The sequence below is a fragment of the Nematostella vectensis genome, chromosome 7 (genome assembly GCF_932526225.1).
Source record: "Nematostella vectensis chromosome 7, jaNemVect1.1, whole genome shotgun sequence".
Lineage (NCBI taxonomy): Eukaryota > Metazoa > Cnidaria > Anthozoa > Actiniaria > Edwardsiidae > Nematostella > Nematostella vectensis.
The window spans coordinates 5979798-6000466 of record NC_064040.1 but is presented as its reverse complement, the minus strand read 5'-3'; the positions used below and the strand labels follow the sequence as shown (position 1 = coordinate 6000466).

Sequence of the window (20669 nt, the reverse complement as noted above, 5' to 3'; positions counted from 1 at the left end):
ATATGCTAATATGGCTACTGGGGAATTGGCATAATAAAATTTATTGTGATTAGCGATCCACTTTTCCATATACGGTCGACGAGGCAAGTGCGTTTATTTTAGCTTTAATTTACCACTTAAAAAGTCTAGTGACTTCTGAAAAGTGCAAGAAAAGTACATTTGTTCTTCTTTCAATCATATAACGATTCTGATTAAAATTACATGTTCAAATCTTCCCTTCCCCCTCATAAAAGTCCTGTGGGGGTTGGGGGAGGGGAGGGGTGGTATTTTTTTCATATAAGGGCATGACATTTCAAACCAGGGAAAATGGCGGAAAGAAGTTCACAATACGGGACGAAAAGACTGGGATCGCCAAATATCTCCCCTTATGGAAGGTAAGCAAATTAACTAGCCCATATGGAGTAATTGCATTTAGTAAACTGCTCTAACGTTGCCAAATCCGGCTGTGATTTACACTTATTAAAATCCACCGTGCAATGTTTTGTTTACGTTTTCATGACCTTGTTAGCCGGTGGTAGTTGAAAAAGTTATGTTATTTGATTTCAATGTACAATCCTTGTTTAAAAAAATGTATTCTTTCTCAACATTTCTTATACTAAAAGCTATTCGATTTTCTAATAAATGCAAAGATTATCGCAAATGTTTGATGGAATGGTCCAAATATAATTTCTAGCTGTTAGAATGGGGCCTGCCAACAAACAGTGTATGTTGGTTGTGTTAAAAAATGATGTTTATATACTTGGACATCTTTCAAAACGTTTTATAAAAGAGCTTTCTTTATTTTTTTTTAAGAAATGATAATAATGAATGTCGATAAATTGTATTCCCTTCTTATTTCCTTATTAATCCCTTCTTATTTCCTCAACATTCCCTAAGGTACCCTTCAGTCTACAAAGCTTTTTCTTCCTATTACATTTGTCTTTTTTATCTTATTTTCAGGAATCGCTCGTCCAGACAGAGTCCATCCCTACTGCTCAACAAAAGTGGTACTTCCAAATCACCTAACAGGTAGGATCATGTGTGTAACCTCTCTTTACAGAAACTTAATGAAGCTTGCCATGATAAATATACTGCTAGAAATTAGAGCTTAATTTAAACAACAAATGTAATTACCATTAAATGGTTATTATTTCCAGAATGAAGCAGTCCAAAGAGGAGGAGTTACAGAGATACTGGCAGCAAATATGTAATCAGGAGAGTGCAAGCAAGGAGAGAAACTACTCCCTTCTTCAAGATTTTGAGAGAGTAGAGCAACACGCCTCCATGCTGACTGATAAACTGCAACGATTAAAATCTATAAAGGTAAGGATGATTGAAAAACTTTTTCTTGCTTTTCTAAATTTGTGAAGAAGCAAAAAAGGATATTTAGATCTCTGCACCTTTTTTTTGTACGAAAAAACATGACTTGATGCTTCAATGATGCTTCAAGACCATTTCAAATCTAATAAGGCAGAACATTTCTCTAATACACAATATCAAATGTGACTTTTTTTAAATTGAGGCAACTTTTTGTAAAGTGTCATTGAAATTTGGAATTTGATAATCAAGGAAAAAATATCTTAAAAAGCCAAAATCTGGATATGTGCATTTCGGCATCACAGTATTTGTATTTTGACAATCAGTCCAGAACACAAGGAACCAATGGCCATTGTAAGAAATTGTGTCTTTCTCTATTTCTATTGGCACATTATCCAGGTTTTTTCGTCATGTCATTAATATGTGGATGATACCCATATCTGTAACCAAAAGGTTGCATTCTCAAGCAAAATAGATACATGGGGTACTATAATTACTGAGGAGCATACCTTCACATGTTCAATAGGACAACTACGAAGCTTATGTAAATCAGATGTACCCAAGCTGGCGGGAGCAGCTAGAACATCACAGACAGATGATGCAGTGGGAACGGGAAAAAGTACAGAATGGACAGGTATTTACACCATTTGACCCCAAATCTCAACTTTTATATAAAATTACTACTCCTTTCATGCTGAAAATATATGCCTTGATTATTGGTTTTATTTTGGCAATAAAATGGTGAGCTATCATTTTGGGTGTAAGTCACTGACATTTATTCTCATTATATTCAAGGCTAGTGTTATATTTCTTTGCCCCTCATATGTGCCTTGAAGCATTTATAAACCCCCTAGATGAGTCAAAAGCCAAATGCCATAAGAGAAGCTTATTTCTTTTTTTTTTCCAAAGGGATGGTAGGCTTATTTGAGTAGAGTCACTTTATTTTGGCGATTTTGGGATAATAAAAATAAAGCCAAACAAGTGGAATTAAAATGTCCAACTCAGCCCCTTACCGTACTATATGTACATTAGATGACTAAATAGACAAGTTGTTTTCATGAAGCTTATCAAATGGCCAATATTCCCCAAAAGGCTTCTTGTGTACTCACTTAATTTTCGCACACCCTAATTTTTGGGACACTTAATTTTGGCATCCTTTTATTTTCACTTCCTATCTTTTAAAATCGCGAAATTCACGAAGTGACACAAAATTAAGGGTAATAAGATAAAATACATTAGGGTGTTATAGGGCTTTTAGGGTAGGCAATTTGAATCACTCCAAGCTTTAGATTTCTTCTAAAATAGTCATACGTGTTGGCCCTTGTGCCCACTTGCTTATCCAAAAATGCTTTTTTAAAAAAATTCCATCAACTTTCAAAACTTCAATTTTGTAGGTTTGATAGGCCTTGATTCCCAGGAACAGCCAATTATACAGCAGTTATGTTATGTAACCCTATCTGAAATATTCATTCTATATCCTACAAAACCTTTATCCTTAATTCTCAGGGAGAAAGTGTGGATGAGTTTATTGGCCGCCCACATAACCAAGCACCACTTCATAGCCAACCTTGGCGACCCACAAATGGACATGTGCGCTTCCAATCACCAGATCCCGCACAGAATCCATACCTGGACAGGATGTCGAGACCAACTTATCCTAATATGGGGTACCCAACGAACAGCCCCTCCCAGTTAAGTGGTTACTCCACCCGCGCCTTTACCGCAGAGTGGGACCCTTACTATACAGGAGATCCATCCTTTAATCATTACTTTCCAGAAAGGATTCCACGTTCTCCATATTACCCCTCTGGGGGCATGATGTACTCAACTCCATACCATCCAATGCATAGTGGTCCTCACGATCCAAGGAATGGCTTCAACCAATCCCTGGACATGTCCTATGGGTCTGCTCACCAGCAAACCCTAGTTCCTGGCAAATATGGTCCAGGCAATGGTGGTGTTACTGATAGTGGAATGGGGATGGTGAATGGAGGGAACATGGGGCAACACAGTAGGGGTAATGCCTCTATGGATAGTAGATTGCCTCATGATAGTGAGGTAACTCAAGGCCAAGGGAATGCTTTGGACTATAAGGACAGCAGCTATGGTGAAGGTGGTAGTTTCTCTGGTACTGAAGGCGGCAGAGTAAAAGACAATGATGATGTTAATACCAGATCCCAGGAATTGACAAATAGTGATTTGCAGGCAGAAAGAAAATACGTCAAACACCAACCCATGGTAAGAAATTTTAGTAACAGAAAATGAATTGGATTCCCATGTTCCATTCATATTTTGGTATGCTATGAAATATATTAAGAGAATGTATGAAATATCATTACCTTCGTGCTGCATTAAGTCTGCACATTGTAGGTTGATATCAGAAGGGGGAGGAGGGAGGGAGGGAGGTGTTCTGAAATATGTACCCAAGGCTTCACAGGAATCCTAATAAAAAGACAAAGACAGTTAAAAAATAATACCTATTGAAAATTTTGGATATATATTTTTTTATAATCAGAATTGCCCTAATGGTTATGTATTAAGAATTGTACTATCACACAGTATCAGAGTTTACAAATTCAAGCCTTTCTATCTGCATGAACATAGAGAAAAAGGGTCTTCTTATTGTTTTGTTTTCTTCCAGTCATTGGATCCTAGTAACATTCGGTCAAACAATAACCACCAGAGTTTGTCATCCTCTACCTCAAATGTCCGGTTATCCAACTCTGATCAAATACCTGGACAGTATCTTCCTGTCTTGCAAGGGTATGGTCAACAGCACATTTCAACAATTCCAGGTAGTGGTCTCAATATCCAAACTCAATCTGCAACAGACAAACTCCGACATGACCAGATAGATGGGCAAGAGAATATAAGAAAGGGAAGTCTTGGAAAGAGTAACGAATATCCGTCTATGTTGACCATGAATGATCTACAATCTTCATCAGAGAGTGGAGAGAGAAAGGGCATCAAAAACAAGGCTTTACATGAGAACTCTGATTCTGAAATAGATGTAGGGTCGATTTCCTCAGGTCTCAGTGAGGATGGTGATAGTGATATCACTATTTCAGATGAGGCTATAAATGGCCGTAGACATTCAAATGAAGAAACAGCTACAAAGGGTTCAACAGCAGGATCAGGTGCTGTTTTATTGAGGAGCCAACCTGCCTCGTCAGGGGTAGATGATAGGGATGAGATGACGAGGGATGGTTTTACAGCTGTGGTTGAAGCTGAAGTTGAAGATTTGCATGAAGAAGAGGTACAACATCAACAACAATTTGGGCTGCAAGAGCAAAGCCTTCGGCAGGAGCAGCGGAAACAACAGCAACAATTACAACAACAACAGCAGCAAAAGCAGCAGCAGCAGCTAGAGAAGAAACAACAGAAGCAGTCTTTAATGGAAGAAAAACTGTCATCAGAGATAGAGAAGATGACCCTAGCTACTGGAGATGGTTCAAGCAAGGAAGGGTCCCTCATGGATCCAGTGAGTGTTGATGAGTTCCTGGTGATGCTAAGTGTCGTGGATGATGACATTGAAGTGTCGTTTAGTCCAGAGAGCCTGTACCACTCACCCGCATGCAGCACGTCCATGAAAGAGGATATTATTATGTAAGTACTTATATTGTATTAATTTATCACTTTTATATAATTCATTATTCCTTTTGCCCTCATTGCCTCTTAGTCAATAGCCCCGTCTGTCAGTTTTCTTCAAGACAAAATAGCATGCAAATCTCTATAACCAATAACGTTTTCTGGTCTCTTCATTTGCCCCTTTTTTTTTTTGTTTTTTTGGTCGGTGAATATGTGTTAACATGCCTTTTCCCCCACCAGATCCGTGGGCCGAGGAGACAGTCTTCAGACATATGACCCTTGCACCATCAGTATGATAGTTCTAGAAGAGCTTCCACGCATTGTGACCAGCTCATCGTCTGGCTGGGTCATCTCAGATGAAGCCTTCTCCTCAGGACAGACTATTTCCTCTGATAGAAAGCTAAGGTATACAGTTCTGGCATCTCTTTTACCGTAGATGAGGCAAACTTCTTCAGTCATTATAGAGCCCCAACCAATCACACTTGATTTTATAATTTTTTTTATTCAGCATTGAAAGAAGTTTTGTAAAATTATCGCGAAATGACCATCCAAACATTTTTATGATTCCCTTACCAAATTCGATCGAAAATATTGCTATATACAATCTGTGAATTTAATGGCTGATAAAATGATTTTTAAATCAGTTATATACCCAATAAGCCATTGAATGAAAACGCAATACCCCCCCCCCCCCCCTATTCCATGTTGAGGACTATGGTCGCAGGTGTCAGACTACAACATGGAAAGGGGGGAAGGGGTTCCTAGGAAAGGGGAGGTGGGGTACAAAGGAGTTATACTAGAAACATGACGTGAACACATGGAAAGCGTTTTCCATTAAAAAAATCACAAGAAATTCTTTACCCCTCAGATCGTATGAAGAGCCATATTTAAGCAAACACACCTACGTGACCATATAATCACCCCCCTCACGACACACACGCCAATTTAACTAACAGGCGTTTTCATCCCGCAGGCCGTACGTGGAGCCATCTTTAAGTAAACACACCTACGTGACCATATAATCACCCCCCTCACGACACACACGCCAATTTAACTAACAGGCGTTTTCATCCCGCAGGCCGTACGTGGAGCCATCTTTAAGCAAACACACCTACGTGACCATATAATCACCCCCCCTCACGACACACACGCCAATTTAACTAACAGGCGTTTTCATCCCGCAGGCCGTACGTGGAGCCATCTTTAAGTAAACACACCTACGTGACCATATAATCACCCCCCTCACGACACACACGCCAATTTAACTAACAGGCGTTTTCATCCCGCAGGCCGTACGTGGAGCCATCTTTAAGTAAACACACCTACGTGACCATATAATCACCCCCCTCACGACACACACGCCAATTTAACTAACAGGCGTTTTCATCCCGCAGGCCGTACGTGGAGCCATCTTTAAGTAAACTGTGGATCACTCTCCTCGCCCACATGACCAATATCGTAAGGAATGGAGTTATGTCGACAGATGAAGTTACAGCGATCTTCGCCCCGCCCCTTCTGTCAATCAAATCCAAATATCATCAAGAGGTATGGTGCTTACAGAAATAGTCACACAATCATCATTCTGTCACTCATTTCGATCACGCATTCTTTACTGACAATCACATGATAAGTCTCCTTACTTTTTATATATTAGTGACTATTGATTATATTACAACTAGCCTAGGTTCTTAGCAATTTTTCTTTATTTGTGCAAGTTCTATTATCTGTGTGGCTTTTTATTCGCACACTTACAACCACTAACACTTTTACCGACTGTAAGTGGTTTGACATATATACTGTGTTCCGTTTTTACATAATTGCGAAGGACGTTCCGTTTTTCATATGGTACATGTATGTACAAAACGAGCATTATCCTAAAGTATACAATTAGTAAGTCCAACTATATTCCTATGAACCAGCTCTAAATTCCATCTCCGTACACATATCAGTAAACAGCGTGAATACATATGATACTGCATAACATATGATACTGCATAACCTAAGCCTAACCTACTGCATTTAACATTCGCGTCTTTATATCTTCCACTTTGAGTCTCGCTTCCATTGTCTACATATGCTATTCTGTCATTTGAAGACGCCATCTGTTTTATGACGTCGTAGACTGACTCTGTCAATGATGACGTAATCAGGCTGAAAGATTTGGGCAAATGTGACTACATTTTGTGCCATCGCGTTAATTGTATCCATGGTTACCACACGATATGGCGCCAACTGAATCTTGTTCGACAAATGTAAACGGCACTAGAATAGTATGTATAGAGGCCCGTGTACGCATATGGGGTGACTCAGTGGGTATTATGGCGCTGCTTTGCGTGGCTGAAGTACTTAAACTCGTCTTCCACGTTCTCGAACATGTTCGCCAGCCACGTGCGTTGCTGCTGGTGAATAAGACGCCACGGCGGGATGAGGTGCACCACTTCAAGGAGCCCTCTTAGATTCCGCACTCGATACAGATGCGCGTCGGTAGAGCTCGCCAAGCCAACAATTTCGGCAATCCCTCGAAGGTACTTCCCCACAGCTACCACGAAGATCTCGATGCCCATGTTTTTCAGCTGAAACGCATTATACAGTGTTCTTTCCATGTTGATGTTAGACTGGCCGTCGGTTACTATCAAGATCCTCTTAAAGCTCAGTCTACGGAAGCCGCTCTTTTTGTTCAACCAGAGCTGTGTACGGCAGATGTCTAAGGCGGCCTGAGTGTTTGTCATGCCCGGTGCGTAGGTGATACCGCCCAGTCCCTTCATGGCGTCCAAGGGGTCGGTGAAATAGAAGGTGATGTTAGCTTCGGTAGAAAAGGTAATTCCTGCGTACCTGGTGTCTTCCTTAGCTCGTGTAATGAGGGTCTGGAGCGCCAGGATGCCGTTCTTGTAGTCCTTAACGCCGACAGACGCCGAAGAGTCGAGTACGAAGACGACGTCATAAAAGATGTTGTCCCCGACGGATCGCCTTCTGATATTTTTTGCGCCATCGTCCAGTTCTTTAATATCTCGGTCGAGAAAATTTTCCATGAACTTACGGGCTGTCTCTATTCGTGGCGGGATTTTTTGATAACCTGTTGAGAAAGAATGAACCGTGATTTGACTATTTTGGCGCGTAAACCCCTTGCGCACGATCATCCGGGTACTTTTTTTTTTACGCTACGACGACACTTTTGGCGCCTAAAACCCCCCTACTACACGGATAATCTGCAGATTATTTTGTACTTGGTATGTCATATCGTAGAAAAAAAATACGAAGAAGAACATTTTTATGTATTCTCAGCATCTTTGATGTGTTTATGTTTGATAGTTTATTCTGTATCCTGTATATAATTTTTACACACAAAATAACTAGGAAAATACTTTGCATTCACGAGTTGGCTCACAGAGCCTTTGATTTCTATTTTTTTTTTTTATCATCATCACTTGATAGTCATTAAAGATGAAAAAACACTTATTTGATTGGAATGTTTGTCAATGGTTTCTTTCTGGTGTAACTCTTGTCTCCCCTTCATCTTTACACGGAAATCTAAAAATGGCGAACTTTCTAGAACATCTCTTGAAACTCGAATTTATTAAGTAGCATTAGTAAAAATGCGTGTGTCTTTTGACCTCTAGATAATCGGTCGCTGACTCGTTATGCCACTACTTCAGACTCACTGCAATACATCTATCCTGCTCGTCTACTTACCCCTGTTTTAATTCATCAGGCATGACAAAGCGTGCGACAAGTTACGTCTAAACATCACCAAAACCACGATGTCATCAAATTTTGTGACAGAATGATAACAATTTAACACTTGAAGGAGGTGAATATTGTCTTTATTAACCTGATATGGCTTATTACACAGATGATAGACCCCGAATTGCGCTGGTGATATTGACTTATCGTTTAATCCTTCCTACTGGTGTATAAGAAATTAAGATCAAGTGCAAGGTCATTTTTTTTAAAATATTTTCCAACTGGATAATTTTTAGTCAGTAAATAACCACGACACGAAATCTCCATTGTTTTCCATGACTGGGTACCAAACCATATTCAGTGTTCTTGGCCGGAGGTCATGCAGCTTTGCCATGATTGCATGCTTACCAGGGTCATCCCCATTCCATTTGTCCTTGGCAAAGCGCCACTCTTGTGATATACCTATTCATAAGGCGTTAGTCATAGAAATGATGAACGGCAATTCTATTTCATCATTCTACGAGGGGAATTTACTTTGGCCTTGACTACTGCTGAGATAAGGATGGAAATAAAAACTGTAAAGATACCGTTTTCATTCAGTCACTTTGTGTGACTTGATAAATTCCATTATTTTATATTCGATAAATTCTCTCTCATTTTATTTTCGAGAAAGAAATGTCACTGAAAATTGTTCCACTGGGTCTGCGTCCTCATTGGTTATATGTGGAAGCCTCTAAGTACTATTACTGGTACCATAGGGCCAAAGGTATCTAAGGACCAGAGTCTCATTTTTTTCCTGTTCTTTGGCCGGAAAGTTCTGTCTACTGTAGAATGGTACCACAGGGCCAGCGTCCTCAGTGGTTCTATGTATGTTACTGTGTAAGTACTGTCACTGGGAATGGTACCACAGGGCCAGCGTCCTCAGTGGTTCTATGTATGTTAGTGTGTAAGTACTGCCACTGAGAATGGTAGCACAGGGGCCAGCGTCCTCAGTGGTTCTATGTGTGTTGGTGTCTAAGTACTGCCACTGAGAATGGTACCACAGGGCCAGCGTCCTCAGTGGTTCTGTGTGTGTTGGTGTCTAAGTACTGCCACTGAGAATGGTACCACAGGGCCAGCGTCCTCAGTGGTTCTATGTGTGTTGGTGTCTAAGTACTGCCACTGAGAATGGTACCACAGGGCCAGCGTCCTCAGTGGTTCTATGTGTGTTGGTGTCTAAGTACTGCCACTGAGAATGGTACCACAGGGCCAGCGTCCTCAGTGGTTCTATGTGTGTTGGTGTCTAAGTACTGCCACTGAGAATGGTACCACAGGGCCAGCGTCCTCAGCGGTTCTATGTATGTTACTGTGTAAATACTGTTACTGAGAATGGTACCACAGGGCCAGCGTTCTCAGTGGTTCTATGTATGTTAGTGTGTAAGTACTGTCACTGAGAATGGTACCACAGGGCCAGCGTTCTCAGTGGTTCTATGTGTGTTAGTCTGTAAATACTGCCACTGAGAATGGTACCACAGGGCCAGCGTCCTCAGTGGTTCTATGTATTTTAGTGTGTAAGTACTGCCACTGAGAATGGTACCACAGGGCCAGCGTCCTCAGTGGTTCTGTGTATGTTAATGTGTAAGTACTGTCACTGAGAATGGTACCACAGGGCCAGTGTCCTCAGTGGTTCTATGTATGTTACTGTGTAAATACTGTCACTGAGAATGGTACCACAGGGCCAGCGTCCTCAGTGGTTCTATGTATGTTACTGTGTAAATACTGCCACTGAGAATGGTACCACAGGGCCAGCGTCCTCAGTGGTTCTATGTATTTTAGTGTGAAAGTACTGTCACTGAGAATGGTACCACAGGGCCAGTGTCCTCAGTGGTTCTATGTGTGTTAGTCTGTAAGTACTTTCACTGTGAATGGTACCACAGGGCCAGCGTCCTCAGTGGTTCTATGTATTTTAGTGTGTAAGTACTGTCACTGAGAATGGTACCACAGGGCCAGTGTCCTCAGTGGTTCTATGTGTGTTAGTCTGTAAGTACTTTCACTGTGAATGGTACCACAGGGCCAGCGTCCTCAGTGGTTCTATGTATGTTAGTGTGTAAGTACTGTCACTGAGAATGGTACCACAGGGCCAGTGTCCTCAGTGGCTCTATGTGTGTTGGTGTCTAAGTACTGTCACTGAGAATGGTACCACAGGGCCAGCGTCCTAAGTGGTTCTATGTATGTTAGTGTGTAAGTACTGTCACTGAGAATGGTACCACAGGGCCAGTGTCCTCAGTGGTTCTATGTGAGTTGGTGTGTAACTACTGCCACTGAAAATGGTACCACAGGGCCAGCGTCCTCAGTGGTTCTATGTGTGTTGGTGTCTAAGTACTGCCACTGAGAATGGTACCACAGGGCCAGCGTCCTCAGTGGTTCTATGTGTGTTGGTGTCTAAGTACTGCCACTGAGAATTGTACCACAGGGCCAGCGTCCTCAGTGGTTCTATGTGTGTTGGTGTGTAGGTACTGCCACTGAGAATGGTACCACAGCGTAACTTTTTTCAGTAGTTCTATATTAAACCCGCGATGACTTGAGCCCTGAGCTCCATTTCCCCTTGACGGTTCCATTTATCAGGAGTCAGCTGTGTGTTTCGGCTTGGTAACGTTCCCGCAAATGTGAGTAACATGTGCCTGTCATGTGTTAATCTGTCATCCGGAGTGTTTATCATTTGGTATGTCGCCTTTACACCTCTGATCTCCGTGTTATGCGAATATCTTATCCGTATCCGGCAATCTCTAGTCTTTTCTCTACTACCAAAAGTGACGTGATTATTATTGAATGTGCTCTTGACTCTACGAGTTTGCGTCAAGCAATAAAAGTGTGTGGTCCTTTCAGTATTTTCCACTACAAGAAACCCTTATAGACAAACCAATACATGTTTATGGCTTCTGTTAAGCACCAGAAATTGACGAGAACGTTTAACAGTTAGTTCGAGTTCTCTTGGACTCGGCGCGCGCTTACCGCATAGTTTATTGCGTCTTTTTATTACCGTATACCTGATAACATGGAGCTAGGTATAACAGAACCTTGTAATACACGCGATACATGATGTCTGTCACGCACTTAGGCGATAGTCACGCGAACGTTGCCGATTTTGTCGTTACAAAGGCACTTTGTTCGGCCGATTCCACTTTTAAATAGCAGAACAAATTATGTCGACGAAATTGTGTCCTTTTTGCACGATTTTTCAAGGGCTGACACTGCGCTATTTAATTAAAACAATTTTTTTCTTTTTGTATATAGTGGTCGGGTTTGCCTTTTGCAAGCACTTCGTCATCCATTACACTATGCGTGGTATTTAAGGAAAACATCGTTTAAAAAATCAGGATTAAATTTTGCATTTCTGCGTTCATCAGCTAAACTACGATATCGCATTATCCGCTTTAAACCTTACATGAACGCACCACAAAATACTATTATTGATAAAATAGCGTCGTTTTTTTTTTGTAACATGTGAAGATTTACATCGATCGTGCTTTTGATCGGTTTACACGAGAGTTCGGTGTACAGTTTCCACCATAAAATATGATACTTACGGTCATAATAATTTCTCTCAAATGAGTCCTTTCGCTCCCATATATACTCCAACGAAGGCGAAACCATCGCCAATACTAACGCAACAAGCGACCATGACCATGCCATAATTGCGATATCCCCTTGTAATATTGTCTTCGAGGTGAATATTTAGTGCTAGCGCACGCTTCTGAGGGTGTATCAGCTGTCTGGGATATATATGCGCGCAAATTGGCGCGGGTTTTATCCGGCTTGCGATTGCAGGTCAGAAGTCGAGGGCTTCATGAAGCTTCTCTTTGATTGGGTCTCGATGATTGACATAACCAGCACTGAAACCCTCCATAAGGCGGGCACAGTGAGGTGATCCATACCGATGCCACTGCCATTGTCCTATCTGCAAACCCTGTTTTTTTCGGCCTAGAATGAAATCTGCTGGAGGTAGCAGATTAATATTGTTTTTCTGTTAACCAAATAAACCCCACCCTAAGGCGGACATAGCGAGATTACCGTAGTCATACTGATACTTAATTCACTGCCTCGTTTGAATACTTCGATATTTTGATCTCGTGTAGTTTTGGGGGTGCTTCAGATTGAGTGATCATCTTTCTGAGCTAGGCGCTATACAAACGAAGGGAGACCAGGGTGCTCGTTATTTAAGAAACGCCGGAAATGTGGCCAACTAAGAACCTTCCCTTCAGCGCCCCTTTCTCTTCATCTTTAAAAAAATAACCAGGTGAAATGCGCTAATCTAGCTTGTAAAATTCGCCACGCTTGCTTTTTAAAGGTGTCACGCTATCTTATATTAAACCGTTACGGTTAACTTTTAAAATGTTTCTTCCAGGGTTTGCGTAATGAGAACAATAAATCTAAGTTAGGAGTGCACCTTTCATATCGCTATCATGCCGATAACGCGGGAAAGACACCCTATTCGGCAGGACATCAGACGTATGGGGGGCGTGACCCGGGGATATGGCTATTGGGCGCTGCGTGCACCGTCGAGATAAACGAAAAAGAGAATTTAATCGAACCAAAGCAAGACGAATAACATGATTGTCTTTGATGATCGTAATCAACTCTAGACTGTGGTCTTCCAATAATCCCTCGTTTGGACTTGACTACCACAGAGCCTTGGTGGCTGTCTTATCTGTCACGCAAAGTGTTGTTGTCTTATCTGTCACGCAAAGTGTTGTTGTCTTATCTGTCACGCAATGTGTGTGACGTTTGGTCACGCAATATGAATAGAGATATAATAGAATACCAGAACTGGGTGCAGGCATTCGCAGAGATGCGCTTTTGGCTCGTTGGTTGTAGGCATGTTATTCCCGTGTTATTTCGCCTGAGGACACGCAAGTATATGATACTCCTCTCTCTAAGGCTATACTAGAAGAACTGTATCACTCACCGCTCCGAATGTTTGACCCGAGCTATTTTTACATACAACTTAGCCACATCGTGCCTGGGCTCTCGTAGTCTAGCATTTCAGCTGCAAGAAGGTTTTTATTTTATGTTTTATGTTATCAGAACGTTACTCAGCTCTTTTGCCCCGTGGGCATATATCGCTTCTTACTAGTAGATATATCATAACTAGATCTGACAGGAATTGCTCTCGTGTCTGATGACCTCCATCGTTAGTGAGCTTTAATGAAGTGATCGCCGGCCCACTTACTGACCGTTCGTCGTTCACACCGCTATCAATTTCAGAGCCTTCTATAAAGGGGAACTCCGCGTGTGTGCGACAAGTCTGATTTTGTTCGCACCAGAGCACGTGGAAGTTTTATTACTAAGTGCGCCCGTTGGAAGAAAAAGTGCGTCAGGAATTTTCTAAATGTGTAAAGTCGATAACAAAGTGCGTCAAGTCTACAGCAAAGTGAGTGCGTCCAATAAAAAAGTCTTTCAGTTATAACAAAGTGCTTCAAATATATAGCAAAGAGCGCGCGTCTTATATACGGGTATAATAAAATGAGTCAGTCATGATAAAGGCGTCAAGTATTTCAAAGTGGGTAAGGTATTGCAAAGTGGGTCAGATATGACTAAGTGCGTCAGGTATTATAAAGTGCGTCAGATATTGCAAAATACGTCAGATATGATCAAGTGCGTCAGGTATATAAAGTGTGACAGATATTACAATGTGCGTCAGGTATTGCAAAGTAAGTCAGATATTACTAAGTGCTTCAGATAAGACTAAGTGCGTCTGGTATTCCAAAGTGCGTCAGATATTGCAAAATGCGTCAGATACGATTAAGTGCGTCAGATATTACAAAGAGTGCGTCAGGTATTACAAAGTGCGTCAGATATGACTAAGTGCGTCAGATATTATTAAGTGCAAGAGATATTCCTAAGTTCGTGAGGTATTGCAAAGTGCGTCAGGTATTACAAAGTGCGTCAGGTATTACAAAGTGCGTCGGTATTGCATGGTAAGTCGGGTATGACTTAGTGCGTCAGGTATTACAATGTGCGATAGGTATTGCAAAGTAAGTCGGATAGTGTTTCAGGTATAACAAAGTGCGTCAGGTATTACAAAGTGCGTCAGGTATTACAAAGTGCGTCAGGTATTACAAAGTGCGTCAGGTATAACAAAGTGCGTAAGGAATTACAAAGTGCGTCAGGTATTACAAAGTGCGTCAGGTATTACAAAGTGCGTCAGGTATTACAAAGTGCGTCAGGTATTACAAAATGCGTCAGGTATGAATTAGTGTTTCAAGGTATTATAAAATGCGTCAGATACTTCAAAGTGCGTAGGGCACTACAAAATGCTTCAGATATTACAAAGTGCGTCAGGTATTACAAAATGCGTCAGATATTACAATGATATTACATCTGACGACATTAGTACACCCGTTTCTGTTCTCTCTTGAATTTCTACGATGCCGCGCATTTAAACCGCAGTGGAAATCAGCTATAAATGAATTTCGAGCTTCTGAAGGAGTATGTTTGCTACGGAATTGTTTACCCTGCAGCCATGCCTGATGCTACATGAAGACAAAGGTTTAGCAGATCCATTTTGACCGTCGCACCACAGCCATCCCAGTCCTTTCCACACCGCACCACAGGGTTCCCAGTGCTTCTGGGCTTAAATTTAGAATTGATATGCTTGTTATCTCTTTAAAGTGCGTAGACTAACAAATAGTTCCCTTAGTGATGTTTAAAAGCTAATGGGAAAATTTTAATACGGGCACGAATAAATGTGCATGAGAAGTTTTGAACGACTGGGTTATGTTACCCTCTTTTTAGTAGCCGGCGAGCTTTTGACTAAATGGAAGACGTTCGAGGCTCTGGAACCAGATGTGGACATTTCCACTTTCACTTGTTTGTTTGGTTAGCAGAGGTGGGCGGCAGATTAGCACTGTAACTGTTTGCACATTTCACTATTAGTAATTCCATTACACTATTAGTAATTCCATTTCACTATTAGTAATTCCATTTCACTATTAGTAATTCCATTTCACTATTAGTAATTCCATTTCACTATTAGTAATTCCATTTCACTATTAGTAATTCCATTTCACTATTAGTAATTCCATTTCACTATTAGTAATTCCATTTCACTATTAGTAATGCCATTACACTATTAGTAATTCCATTACACTATTTGTAATTGATTACTACAAGCAGTTATGAAGAATTTGACGTATCTGAAGTGTCCGTTACATAAACGGCCTCCGTGCAGCGGGCTATTTTTAATAGAGTGAGGACTGAGTGATGATAGAGTGAAAACTTCAAAGTATTTGTCCGCCGCGCTCGCCTGGGGAACCTCGCGCTAAAAAAAGAAAATAGTAATTTCGACTTTTGCTATTGATCGCTAATATGCCATGTACTTCGGTTCAGCGCCCTTTCTCGTACAATATGATAAGCATTTCATCTATCAATACAATGGCTAGAAAAGCATCGGATAAAATATGAGCTAACAACCATCAGAAATATTACATTCCATAGACGCTTGTTGGGTAAAATATTCTTTTGTTGCCAGTTTATATTAAATCTTGAATTATGCCATGCGCGCTTTTGAGTTTCAACCATTGTTCTTGCGCTTAACACAAAAAATATGTTGTTTAATGCCAAGTAAACTGTTCGCAGCTGTTGTTCTGCCGTTGCGCTTCCCGACTTCTGTTAGCGGTGATGAATTGAGTACTTCGGTCTAAATAAAGTACTTCATCGTCAGCAAAGATTCTAGCCTGCACACAGGCGCTAGTGTGTGGGCCGAGCGAAAAGTTTGTTTGTGTGGGCAGTTTGTTGTGGACGCTTTAGGAGAAATCCTCTCCTCTCGCGATAGCGAGGGATTTCGACTGCGTGCGAAGCACGTCATGGCGCGCGAAGCGCGCTCGGGAAATCCGCTTGCTTTGCTCGGCCCCAAGCCCCTCTGACTAAAACCGCGCGCCACAGGGCTCCTGAACACTCGAAAGGCTAAAAGCACCTCCAACTTAAACCGCGCGCCACAGGGCTCGACTAAAACCGCGCGCCACAGGGCTCCTGAACACTCGAAAGGCTAAAATTCCGATTCAGCACAAAGAGAGCCTGTTCGCAGGCTACAAAGATTCGAGAAGTGCCTAATCCGTGGCATGCCGAGAAGTTCTATATTTAGTGGTATTTTATCCCTGGTGTTCTTTCGCTATGAGCTCTCGCCTTGCTGGGAGGGTGTTTATTTTCTACTTTCGGGTTAGATGTAAGTGTGATACACTCGCCCTGCGATTTGGCAACCTAGTGAGCGGTATCCACATGAAACGAGTCAACAAATTCGGCGTGCGTTCCCGCCATTCTATGTGATTTATCTCCTTAAAATGCCCTAATATAAAAGTTGTTACAGGCTCTGCGTTATTAATTAAGGGCACATATTTTGCTATACCAGTGCTCCTTGTCCTCGGTGTGGCATTCATCTTTTTTATATATCTAATAATCTCGTTACTATGCTACAGACAACGAATAGTCGAGGGATAATTATCTATTTGTGGAATGGCCACCCAGGATGTCTGCGATAAATGAAGGACTTCTCCATAAAGATTTATTTTCTTGTACGAATATAGGGCTGGTTCTTACTGGAACGCATGCATAAACGCAAGCGCAACACAAATAAGAATCGGCCAAACATGTAGGCGCAACACAAGTGAGAATCGGCCAAACATATAAGCGCAACACAAGTGAGAATCGGCCAAACATATAAGCGCACCCAAACGAGAATCGGCCAAACATAGGCGCAGCTCAAGTGAGAATCGGCCAAACATATAACGCACCCAATCGAAAATCGGCCAAACATATAAGCGCATCACAAGTGAAAATTGGCCAAACATAAGCGCAACACAAGTCGGAATCGGTCAAACATATAAGCGCATCACAAGTGAGAATTGGCCAAACATATAGGCGCAACACAAGTCAGAATCAGCCAAACAAATAGGCGAATAAAAATCAAGTAGTTGCGTGCGTTCTCCTGCGTTTGCCACCTTAATGATTTGTTTTTATGGTTTAGTTGATGTTTTTTTTAATTGCTTGATTTATTGTTTTTGTTTATTTGTGTGATAAGTCCTCTCACAAGGCAATTTGTCATTGAATCCATAGACACCACAATTTGTAGTTTGGGATGTATAATTTATTTGTTATCTTTGGCACCCTGTGCCATATAAATGTAGTTCATATAGAGCTCTGTACTCGATATTGAATTTACAGTATATTTACATTTCGTTTGCTAATTAGTCTGGGGAACGTCTAACTCGTCGCAGAATTGTTCAAATTCGCAGTCATCTCCTCATGGAGTTTCTATAATATTTTCTATTACTTTTATGTGTATGGAAGCATTATGGACTTTGAATCACCTCCAATGTTTCTCGGTGCAACGCTAGACCACGCAGTGTGTGACTGCTCAGTGGGAACCTACTTAAACTTTCTCACAGTTCCATCGAGCAAAAATACTCTTAATGAATTGTCATTTGATATAGTTCTTTCGTTTTTCGGATACTCCTTTTCCGTTTTTCTTTTAAAATTTGGTGCTTGCAGAATGGCTATATGCAGGGTAGTGTTATTGTTATAATTTTTCAATAAAATGCTGAAGAGTTCCGTCGTCATATTTCCCAAATTTTCCCCCTTTTTTCGGTCTTTTTGCGACGCCCAAATATTTGCGTAAGGCACGTCGGTGCTTGCCAACTATGTGTCCCCCGGCTTCTTGTGGGAAGCGAGCTGTTTCTCCCTCGCCGCAAGCAGCTTTCTGTACCAGGACATGTCCATGTCTCGGACCTGCTCGGGCCTTGGGATCAGTCTTACCACGTGCAAGAGCCCCGTCATGGACTGGACGCGGAACAGATGCCCGTTCGTAGTGCTTGCAAGGCTCATCAACTCTGGCAAACCGGTCAACTTCTTGCCCACAGCAATCACAAACACCTCGGCGCCCAGCATCTTCAACTTAAACCCGTTATACAGCGTCTTCTCTGGTTCAATATTGGATTGTCCATCAGAGAGAATGACTACTTTCTTTATGGAATTCGGGCGCACGTTTGATCGATTGTTCTGGAGAAGGTCGACTAAAGCCTTGCTGAGCGCGAGCTGGGTATTGGTGCGACCCGCCTCGAATGGGATTTTCCGCACAAGACGTTTTGCGATATCTGGAGGAAGGAAAGGAAACGCAACGCTGGCACCGAAAGAGAAGACTATCCCTGCGTAATGCGTGTTGTACGAGCCTCTGTTGATGAGCCATTCGAGCGCGCGCAAGCCGCGGTGAAATTCACGCCTGCGTAGGGAGTTTGAGGAGTCCACCACTAGGATCACGTCCGTCGGGCGGCGCGGCGCGGCGTACTGGCGACGGCCTGGAGGGCGGAGACGGAGCAGATTTTTGGCCATCTTTTTAGCGACAATGTCGTCTGGTGGAATGTACTCGGGGTCTATTGAATAGAGAAATCTGTTATCAAAACTACAAGTAAAAGAATGATTTTCGAGTTTTTGCGCTAGAAAATTCACTAATAAATAGCTAATTTCCGTATGTAAAGCGCATATAAAGGCGAGAATACGTCTAATAAACGGCCAAGTCACGTCGGGAAAGACATCTAGCAAACGGTTTAGTTTCCAACAGGAAAAGTACGTTATGAAAGCGTTAATTACATTACAAATTGTCCTCCGTTTACAAAACGAGCAATAAACGAGAAATATCCGTAATTAATTGCGTATTATTCCGTCTCTCCTAGTGTGTCTTTCTTAAATTAAATAATGAACCAATGCAAGTGCGTTATTCGCCTGATTTTGGAGTTCCGTCCAAAACCGCAAAGAAATTGAAAAACGCGGTGATAGAAGGCGATAAGCGAAGCAGGAAGCGGACTTACCGAGACTAGTATAACACTTGTCTAGCGTGTCGTCAGTCAGGTCGATCAGCGCCTCGGAACAGCAGAACAGCACGGCAGCAACAAGAAGCAAGCGCAGCATTGTGTGGGAGAGCAAAGGCGTAGAGCTATGTTAAGATTTTCGCGTCGTCTGATCTTTCCTCTTTTGTCCATGGTATTTATACCCGCTGGAAAAAATGTGCGCAATGTTTCGATGCTGTCTCAGCGCCACCAACCTGCCCATAGGGGGTTTATGTGGCCTTTTTTAACTCTGAATACTTGAACTTGCCATTGGTTTATCGGATTTCGGAGTTGTGCAAACATGTTAAAAAGATTTGTTGATCGCTCGCCGTCATCTGGCAAGCACATTTGGCATTCTTGGCGCGCGCGCGGTGCCATCTTGTGCCGGGTGTTTCGCGCAAAATACCGTACTGGGGCGACTCACCGTGGGTTTGTTATCAAGTCGTCTGAAACCTGCTGGCTTTATTCATTCCAGGTTGCTCGCTTACGGCGAGTCAGAGAAAGACAGATACCCCACTTAGATTCCTCTGTCGTAAATACTATCCTCACTACGAAGCGAAATCTCCTTTAATGTTTAGCTATGATCTTATTCTTATCTTCCTCTTACGGCTCTCGTGAACGTCTTTCTGTCTCAAAGAGTGGAAAGCGGACTTCAAAATAAACTCTTCTTTATGCATTTCGCGTTTTCGGGGAGAACAATCGAGCATTTCGCATCAAAAAGTTTATACTGCCAAAATGTCTTGAGGCGATGAATTTTTTAATTAACACATCTGAATTCTGACAAAAAATAATTGTCGTCTGGCTTTATGAAACACATTGTCAGTCTCCTCTACTATCTCATTCCATTCTCCATTCTCCCATTCTTGTTTTGTTACTATGCTTTTCTGTATTTGTGTTTGTGCTTTTATGTTCGTATCTCGTTATTGTAATGTTACTTCATTTTTGTTTTCCTGAACTGATCCGCCATGATTAGTCCCAGAATACCTGCGGATCAGTGACTGTACAGTATCGTATAGTTCCGTATTACTCAGCATTTGTTTTTATCTTTTTGCCTCGAAAATTGTAGATTTGAACAATCCAAAACTACCTAATTGATACAAAACTATTAACCTTTCCTGAGATATAGATATATAAATCCAGCTTATTTCAGCCAATGGTTTGTTCAGAACGTATCGTTATTTAGAAGCGATTTTCAAAACTGTTGCTAGACAATGAGCGGCGTTTACTGCACAGTGAACTGACCCGCGT

General features: G+C 41.7%; 3 protein-coding genes across 4 annotated transcripts in view; 1 reads left to right on the top strand and 2 right to left on the bottom strand.

Moving 5' to 3' along the window:
- Nucleotides 1–103: 103 nt before the first annotated feature.
- Nucleotides 104–20669, top strand: part of LOC5520708 — a 30802-nt gene continuing 10236 nt past the window's right edge. The window contains exons 1-8 of one of the 2 annotated variants that reach the window (XM_032365966.2): nt 104–374; nt 940–1008; nt 1137–1302; nt 1823–1930; nt 2803–3534; nt 3938–4902; nt 5125–5289; nt 6279–6429. In XM_032365966.2, the coding sequence (XP_032221857.2) occupies nt 307–374; nt 940–1008; nt 1137–1302; nt 1823–1930; nt 2803–3534; nt 3938–4902; nt 5125–5289; nt 6279–6429 (2424 nt within the window). In that variant the 5' untranslated portion in view covers nt 104–306. Of the gene's footprint in view, nt 375–939; nt 1009–1123; nt 1303–1822; nt 1931–2802; nt 3535–3937; nt 4903–5124; nt 5290–6278; nt 6430–20669 lie in introns of both variants that reach the window. The other variant, XM_048730521.1, reaches the window with a different exon arrangement.
- LOC5520805 lies at nt 6477–12384 on the bottom strand. Its single transcript, XM_032365969.2, has 2 exons — nt 12132–12384; nt 6477–7957 (listed from the first exon to the last, which is right to left on the bottom strand). The coding sequence occupies exons 1-2, from the start codon at nt 12235–12237 to the stop codon at nt 7191–7193; spliced, it is 873 nt and encodes a 290-aa protein (XP_032221860.1). The 5' UTR covers nt 12238–12384; the 3' UTR covers nt 6477–7190.
- On the bottom strand, nt 17665–19566 carry LOC116604085. Its single transcript, XM_032365970.2, has 2 exons — nt 19404–19566; nt 17665–18968 (listed from the first exon to the last, which is right to left on the bottom strand). The coding sequence occupies exons 1-2, from the start codon at nt 19501–19503 to the stop codon at nt 18238–18240; spliced, it is 831 nt and encodes a 276-aa protein (XP_032221861.2). The 5' UTR covers nt 19504–19566; the 3' UTR covers nt 17665–18237.

Excerpts from the sequence above, each read along its gene's own strand:
- LOC5520805 (XM_032365969.2), bottom strand. The coding sequence starts at position 12,237 with ATGGCATGGTCATGGTCGCTTGTTGCGTTAGTATTGGCGATGGTTTCG. Across the intron at positions 7,958-12,131 it reads TGAGAGAAATTATTATGACC|GTTATCAAAAAATCCCGCCA; the intron begins GTAAGTATCATA and ends CTTTCTCAACAG.
- LOC116604085 (XM_032365970.2), bottom strand. The coding sequence starts at position 19,503 with ATGCTGCGCTTGCTTCTTGTTGCTGCCGTGCTGTTCTGCTGTTCCGAG. Across the intron at positions 18,969-19,403 it reads CAAGTGTTATACTAGTCTCG|ACCCCGAGTACATTCCACCA; the intron begins GTAAGTCCGCTT and ends TCTATTCAATAG.